The following is a 7,985-nucleotide window of genomic DNA, read 5'->3' on the forward strand; positions in this document are numbered from 1 at the left end:
CATCAGTAAAATGAAGGCCTTGGATGTCCCTCATGCTCTGCATCCTCCTGTAGCTGCATTACAAATGTAACAAGTGGAGGCAGATCCTCTTTGCCTAGAGAGATGCAGCCAGCTGCAGGGTCCTTCTGTTGTAGACATTCTGAAGTCATCTGCCACTTGATCTTGCTGCTAAAGTCAAACCCTGATGTGCTCTCTTGTAACAGGGAAGGCCTACATGGAGCAACTGACTGAGATGACAAGGTTGGTTTTCAAGCTCTCAGAAGTGGAAAGCATCCTTTCAAAGGCTCAGGCTGAGGAACCAGCTGTCAAGCAAGACCCCAAAAGTGCTCTTGTCCACTTCATTAAGGTACTACAGATCTCTCTGTTGGTGTCATGGGACAATGTGAAGGGAAAGGAGTGATGTACCAGGTCTTGTTTGGTGTGCAAAGAGAAACTGCCTGCTGGAACCTGGAAAGAGACTCTGTGAGCTTATTTTGGTTTATTTCAATGCTTGTGTTTCCTCAGGCTGTTGGCAGAACTTACCGGGGCCTTCAGACACTCCCTGAGAAATCTGCCATGGTAGCCAAGTCTCTGGAGTATTTGGGTGATGTGTTAAAGTATGTAAAACCTTATCTGAAGGCAAAAGGACCTCCAGAAGGTTTGCAGCTCACATACTGGATCATTGGTAATTATTCTGCAGCCTCTTTTCTTTCGGGAAATACTTCTGAGGAATCAGCAAAATGTGACTTTTAATACTCCCCCCACGCTCTCCCTACTGTGCTCTCAGTGTTTCAAAAGCAAAGTCACTGAGGTCTTATACTGCCCCTTGCCTACAAATCTGTGGCTGTACTGAGTTCATTTAGAGCCTCGACAGTGCTGAGCTGTGAGTGCTGAGCTGCCCTCACTGGGCTCTTCCAGCTTCAGAGGCATTTCAGCTGCTGTTTTGACTCTTGGATTATCTAGTGTGATGTAACTGCCCCTTTGGTGGCTCTCTTTGAGTTTTCATGTGTTTCTTCTGACTGAAGAGCTTTGGGACTTCTTGGTTCTTTCTCAACAGGATGCCTGGTGAAGTTCTGGGCACCCATCCTGGCTACCTCCAAAGCGCAGCAGCTGCTGTTCCGCATCGTGGACTGCTTGCTGCTGCCACACTCAGTGCTGCAGCAGGACAAGGAGCTGCCCCTGGCCCTGCTTGCTGCCATCCAGGAAAGCCTTCCTCTCTATCTCCAGGTAATGTCTGCACTCTGGGAGCAGCAACAAACCTACCTTCAGGAGCAGAGCCACACTGCAGAGGATGTTTTCATTCTGGAAAGCAAGTCATTCTTTAGTTTTAATTCTTTGGTTGTATTTGCAAAACTCCAGCATTTCAAGGGCTTCAAAATGTTCCTTTCATTCCACAACACTTCCCCTGCCCTTTAGTTAAGAGAGTGGAAAACCTGTGATTTAGAATCCTCTCAAAATGAAAATATTTCACTATTAGTTTAAAGAAAATATTAAAATCTCTTCTGAGCTCCTTGGAGACCGAATTGGTTCCAGACACTTCTCTGCAGGCAGTGCTGGGTCAAACCTGTCTTGCAGGATGCAGTGAAAGTGCAGGGAGCAGGTGTGGTAAGGATCCTGATGGAAGAGAGATGCCCTGCTTGATTTACCAGCATCAGTCCTGCCCAGACACAGGAGCTGGCTGATTCCTGTCTAAACAGAAGAGAGTGGTGAAAGGACTTAACTCTGAGCAGAGCCTGGCACATGCATTTTCCAGTGGCTGTAATGGGGCTGTGCAGGCTCAGCACTTGCCAGAGATCAGACTTTAAAAGCCCTGTGGTCCAGCACTTGAGCAAGTTTATCAATGGGTTTTGTGAGGTACAGGATGTGTTTAGTAGGGACTATAGAGCATGAATTAGTGAGCAGCAGATTGATTCCAGCAGCAGGACTGACACTGTAAGTCCTCATCAGGCAGGTGAATACAGAGCCAGGGATAAATCAGGAGGGCAGCTCCAGCCACAGAGGGTTCTGCAGTGAGCATGTAGAGCAGTCAGTTGGGTTTCTGCTCGGGGGAGCAGCTGCTCCCCTCGGCGTGTCTTTGTTGGGTGTTCTGGTGGTTTGTTAACCTCAGAAGATGGCTGAAGCACACAGCTCAGAAAGAAAGCTGTATCAACCCCTTAATGCCCACCTGTGCTGTAGGGTTTGGCTGGGGGCTGCTGTGATTGACTGGGTTCTAGAGCATGACCTGCAGCAGGTCCCAGGCAGGCTCTGAAGCACCTCACTTGCTGAAATCTTGTGTTTCTTCTGTGGAACCAAAAGTGGGAACTCTCCATGTTGAGACAGTGCCTTGAAGACCCTTAGCTGAGTCTCAACTTGCTTTTTTTATTTTCTGAAGGCACAAAGACAGGAGAATCTTTGTGAGGAGGGGCTGGTAGCACAAAGCAGCAGAAATATGCTGTCAGGAGCTGGAGAACAAAAGCAGCTTGTCTTGAACTTTTCATTCCTGTGTTGGGGGCATTAGCTCTCCTCAGCAACCATCATTATTCAGGCAGATGGGGTCTGGATTGCAGTGCTAGTGGAAGTTTGAAGTGCTGTTGAAGCTGCTGTCTAAGGAACTCTGCTTGAACTTCTTTTATGCCATTGTTCCTGGTGGACAAAACCCTTGTGAAAACTGTGGATTCTCAAGAGGCTTCTGTTTGTGCCACTGGCTGTGACCCCTGGGAGAGGAGAGCACTGGACTATTTTTTTTTTCTTTCTTAGTTATTTGTTCTTCTTGCTTTCAGTACTCACAGGAAAGGGAAGGAAGCTTAAAACTTCTCTGACAGCAGCTTGTACCAGCCAGAAGAATTCTTTTTGCAGAGTGCCATGGGGAGCGTTCAGACAGGCACTTTCTGACCAGCGTTTTCAGCACAGCCTTTTCTCTGGGTCAGTGCAGCCTGCAGCGGATAACCCACAGCAGCTGTAGCCTTGTCTTAAACTGATGTTTAAAGAACTCTAAATCCCCTGCACACCGTGCCCCTGAATTCTTCTTCTCATTCCACAATTCCAGGTGCCCATTTTTCTGCAGTGGTTGGTACAGAATCTCAGACAGGGCTTTCCAAAGAGGTGAGGTTATCCTCTCTCTTGGTCAGCTCTGTACAGGGTCTGACAAAGAAATCCCTTGGACTTCTCAGGGCTGGAATGGCAGGGATTTATTTCAGATTTGAAGGGTGTCCTAAAACTTATCTTCCAAAGTATTAATTATCCTGTAACAGTTTTTTCTCCTTTGTCAGCCTTGCCTTGGGTCTCCTGACTTGCAGCCCACCCTGTCTGCAGCAGGTGCTGTCTGTTGGTGCTGCAGGTGGGTGGGCAGGAGGTCACAGCCTGCAGGCCTTGTCTCAGATTCATTCACAGATACCGCTACAAACTGATTCAGTTTCTGATGTGTTGATATTTTCCTCCACAGGGCCTGTCCTTCATATGCAGCCAGTGCCAGGCCCAGGGTGCCTATCTGAACCAGCTGCTGGGGAGCATCATCCAGCAGTACTTCGGCCGCTTCCTGCCTTCCTCTCCACTGGCAGCGGGCTCGGGGCCACATCCTGTGCTGAGTGCCCTGTGCAGCTCCCTCACAGCCCCACAGCTGCTGCGCCTGCGCAGGACCACTCTGCAGGTCATAAAGTAAGGAGCAGTGAAGCACCAGCACTGCCTCAGCTGTTCAGACAGCTCAGGAAAGGGGAATGCTGATGCTCCCCTCAGTAACCCCTAGCTTGGTGGTGGGAAGAGCCTGCAAGTTGTGTGTTGGGTCTTAGAATCTTGGTTCTCAACTCTCAGTTACTTTATGAAGCTGGCTTGCATTTTAACATTTATAGTCACTCTTGGCTCCTTCCCTGCTGCTGTGAGAGCTGCTATTTCTCACCTCCCTCAGCAAAGGCGTCCTCTGACAAATTTGGGCCTGTTCTAAGACTAAGACAAATAGAAGCTATTAGCTGATCCTAGATAAAGATGGAAATCTATGTAATGGGCCTCCTGCTGCGATATCACAGAGTTATTTTAAGGTGTGTGGTGCTTGCACTGAATGGAAAACAGCAGATCCTAGCTGTGCTGCTTTGCTTTACCTTCCCAGTGACCACTACCTGCAGTTCAGAGGTGCTGCTCCGCCGCCTCGCTTGGCCTCGGTCCTGGCGTTCCTGCTGGAAGTGCTGCAGAGGACGCAGAGCCCTGAGCTGTGTGACCTGGAGCTGGCTCTGCCAGCCGTGCTGAGGAGCCTGGTGCTGGTTAATGAGCCACAAGGTGAGCTGCTTGTGTGCTTCAGTACCTCTGCACTCCTGCAAGGGGTTTGCACTGCTGAGCATCTTGCACTGTGCAGGACTCCTGGGTGAGGTGACAGAGACACTTTGCTCAAGCTCTCCTTCTTCTTTAACTGGTCAGGGACTGCTGTCTCCACGAGGCAGAGAAGTCCTGCCTCATTTCACTCTCATTGACTTCAAGAGACTATAGTGTACTTAAAGCTCTGTGTGTTTAAAGGCTGCTGGGATGAAAAAGCCTTCTGCAGCAATCTGGCACTCACTCTGGGCTGGGTAGCCAGTCTAGCTGCTCTGACAGCCACTGCCCTTACATCACAGCAAGAGAAACAAGTTTTTTCTCATTGTTGCAGTTTGAGCTGGGTGCCCCCTGGTGTGTTCACTTCCTGTGTCCAGAAGTCCAGCCCAGAGGGATGGACACAGGAAATTGTGTATTTCCTACCATGATTCTTTGCACCACTATAAGATCCAGTGCGGGGTCTAGCACTGTCTCTTTTCTTCCTCCTCCGCCAGCCGGTAACTGGGGGAGATGTCTGCTGGCGTTGGGCCTGGCTAGGCCCAAGGCCACGGGGGGATGGGCAGTCTCAGGCCTGGCCAGCTGAGACTAGCCCAGCAGAGGGAGGGGGAAGGAGGAGCCCTGAGGGTCTCGGGTGTACCCTCAGGTGGGAATGGGATGCCTCTGGGTTTGCTTTGGGATCTTTCTTTGTCACTGCGCTTTGGGTTCTCTGTAACATTCACTGCTTTCTATTTAAACTTTCATCACTTTTGCAATCCGTTTGTCTGAGTGTTTTATTCCTGCCCGTGGTGGGGGGAGAGGGGGCTGCCTCAACCCAGCACACTCATTTGAAAGTTGTAGTCTCCATGAAAGACATTCTCCAGATGGTCAGTTCAAGAGCTCTCTGTGAATCTTGGGATTTCTCTTTTACAGTTAAAACAATATCTACAGACATCGTGCAGTGCCTGGTAGAAGGCTGCCAAGCAGGGTCAGGAGGAGAACGTGCCACCCAGCTGACTTCTGTGTTTAGGTAAGCAGGAAGCCTGCCAGCTGGCAGGGAAGCTGCTGCAAGCCAAGTGAAAATAAGAACTCTCCCCAGCACGCTGCAGTGCCACTTGGTTATGGGGTCCGGAAAACACTGCTTTTGGCACTGGCTTTGACACGCAGCTGGGCCAGAAGGCCAGGGCAGAGATTAAGAACCCAGTTTGTCCTGGACTGGGTGCTGGTTTGACAGGTGTATAATGAAGGTATGGGCAAAGCTGAGTGGGGTGGTTGGTGTGAGGTGCTGTGAGAGGTGTGTGCCCATCTGGAAGCGTCTGGAGATCAGATCCCTGGGCAAGAAACTTAGCTTTTTTTTTGCCCTCAATCTGACTTAGTGACAAACAAGTACCATTGGTAGAATGTCAATTCCATACCTCTGCTAATTCAATCCCATTCCTCACAAGGATGCATTAGAAGAGGTGCATGGCCTGAGACCTGCAGACGTGCACAGCTAAGCACTGGTGCTGTCCTGGGCCATGTCTAGATGAAAGCCCCAGAGAGACTCAGAAGGGCTCTTCATGGGCATGTCAGGCCCTCTACATGTGGTACATCCCTTCCCTGGGATGTTTCATCCTTGGGGTGATACTTTGGTTCAGATACTTTGGTTGTAATCTTTACAGGCTTCAAGCCCTCAGGAGGACAGATGGGTGCCTTGCTTAGGGTCCAGAGGAGCTTTATAGGAAATGCCAACTACTTCTGCAGGCTTGACTCCAGATCTTCTGCTTTGCTGGGCTTTTGAAACACTGGATAGAACTTAAAACAGCAGGCTCAGGTTTTCCAGCCACTTGGCTCACTGTAAAGGTGTGGGGCATTGGCCTGGCTTCCTTCAGGGGAGGCTTCCTTCAGGGGAGGTGTCCATGCAGAGCCCCTCAGTGCACCCTGCAGCCAGGCCGCTCTGATGGGACCCCTCAGCTGTCCTCTGCAGCTGGCCCTGACCTGGCCCACACCTGTGTGCCTGCAGGCAGCTCATCCAGGAGCACACAGCCCTGTTTGCCCCACGGGTGTTCGGTGTGCTGGAGGCAGTGGCAGCGCTGGACCAGCCGCTGGTGGTCGGCCTGATCCCCACGGCCACGCAGGCTCTGAAGGACGCGGAGCACAAGCAGGGGCTGGGCAGGAACACTGCACACAGGTTTGCTTTGCTTTTGTCTCGGGGGCTGGGGCTGAGCAGCAGAGGCTGTGGGAAGAAGGCAGTGTCAGACAGCAGCCCCCAGAGCAAACACGAATGGGGCTGCAATGTGCTCAGCCGGAGCTGTCCAGCCAGCCAAGGCTGTGCCAGGGCAAGTCACGGGCTGCTCACTGTGATCAGTGACAAAGGGACTGCACTCACTGCTGTCATTCCCTTGCTGTCATCCTCCACCAAACAAGACATTTGCTTCTGTCCAAGGGAGCTCAGGCAGGGTCCAGCAGAAGGGCCATCATGTGCACCACTTGCTTTTGATCTGTGGATGATGTTTCCCATAGCCAATTTCTATGTGTTTCATACTGGTAAGGAGGTAGAATTCACTCCTTTACCTACAGAGTACGAAAAAAAGGCAGGTTGGTGAAACTCCCCGAAATACAGCAGTGGGTGGGGAGGAGAGGGGGTGGAATTGCTGTGTTTTACCATCCCAGTATGGAAAGAGTGGATTTGGGAGCAAGAGGCTTCTCCTGCTCCTGGGACTGTTCAGTAAGGTTACAGTCATTTGTTTTCTCCACAGAGAAGCCTACAAGAGGCTCTTATCTTGCCTGGCAGAGGCTGGCCAAAATGAGATACAGAAGCTGGAAGCTGAAACAGGTTAGCAGGGAGCTGGTGATGGCTGCTGCCCTCTGGCACCTCCTGCTCTGTCCATACCAGAGCCACACTCTGCAGCACACCAGCCAAGGGCCTTTCCTCTGCAGTGGCAATACATGATCAGTTCGGGGGGGGTTCCCCTCAAGGTATAGACTGAGTCTAGTGATTTCTGTGGTGTTTGAACATTGTGGTGCATCTAAAGAGTAACTCTCCACATCCTGTTGAATGGCAGTTGAGAGGTGCAGCAGCTTCATCACATGTTGGAATGTCTGTGAGCAGGGCTGCACTGCAGCACATGAGGCAGGAGTGGAGAGAATTAATTTCACACGGGGTGAGAGCTGACCCTCCTGGCACTGGACTTCTGAAAATCTTTGTAATTACTAATTTACTGTTTTAGAAGGAGGCAGACCTGTGATCCTCAGGAGAGAACTGACTGAATATAGTGGCTTCAGCAGGAGCTGTGGCAGTGGACAGAGCTGTTATTTAAGGGGGGGCTTGTGTCTGTGCTGCACAAAATTTCTGTGGCTGCCTTAACCTTCCCCTCTACTCAAACATTAAAGCCTTTCAGATGCCACTGTAAAACCTCTTCTGTTTTCACTGTGGGTAAGAAAAGGTAGAGTCAGATTTCCTTTTCCTCTTCAAAACTGTGTTCTTAAAGTTCTTAACCTGTAACTCCCAGGAATCCCACTTTTGTTCCTTGTGACACTGTCACTTACCTGGGGAACCCAGGCTCAGGTAAATGGTGTGAAAGAAAAGATTGGGACAGACTGCTAAGGCAACCTGGGGGGGGATCGATCGCCTCTGAGCATGGGCTGTGCAGCTATTCCTGTTTGCCCCCGAGGCTGGACCTTTCAGCTGTTCTGCTGTGTCAGGGATTGCCTTATGAATCCTTCCAGGACAGGTCTAGCTCTGTAACTTTTTCTAGGTGTTGTTTTTTTCCTAA

The 7,985-nt window shown here is 50.5% G+C and overlaps 1 protein-coding gene across 1 annotated transcript in view; it reads left to right on the forward strand.

Annotated features, from left to right (window-relative positions):
• Nucleotides 1-7,695, forward strand: part of MMS22L (MMS22 like, DNA repair protein) — a 42,364-nt gene extending 34,669 nt beyond the window's left edge. Inside the window, 8 exon segments of the mRNA XM_054173994.1 lie at nt 204-346; nt 505-664; nt 1,037-1,206; nt 3,401-3,612; nt 4,058-4,224; nt 5,164-5,260; nt 6,233-6,400; nt 6,969-7,695. Coding sequence (XP_054029969.1) covers nt 204-346; nt 505-664; nt 1,037-1,206; nt 3,401-3,612; nt 4,058-4,224; nt 5,164-5,260; nt 6,233-6,400; nt 6,969-7,194 — 1,343 coding nt within the window. The 3' untranslated portion in view covers nt 7,195-7,695.
• The last annotated feature ends 290 nt before the right edge of the window (nt 7,696-7,985 follow it).

Source organism: Dryobates pubescens, chromosome 28, assembly GCF_014839835.1.
Source record: "Dryobates pubescens isolate bDryPub1 chromosome 28, bDryPub1.pri, whole genome shotgun sequence".
Classification (NCBI taxonomy): Eukaryota; Metazoa; Chordata; class Aves; order Piciformes; family Picidae; genus Dryobates; species Dryobates pubescens.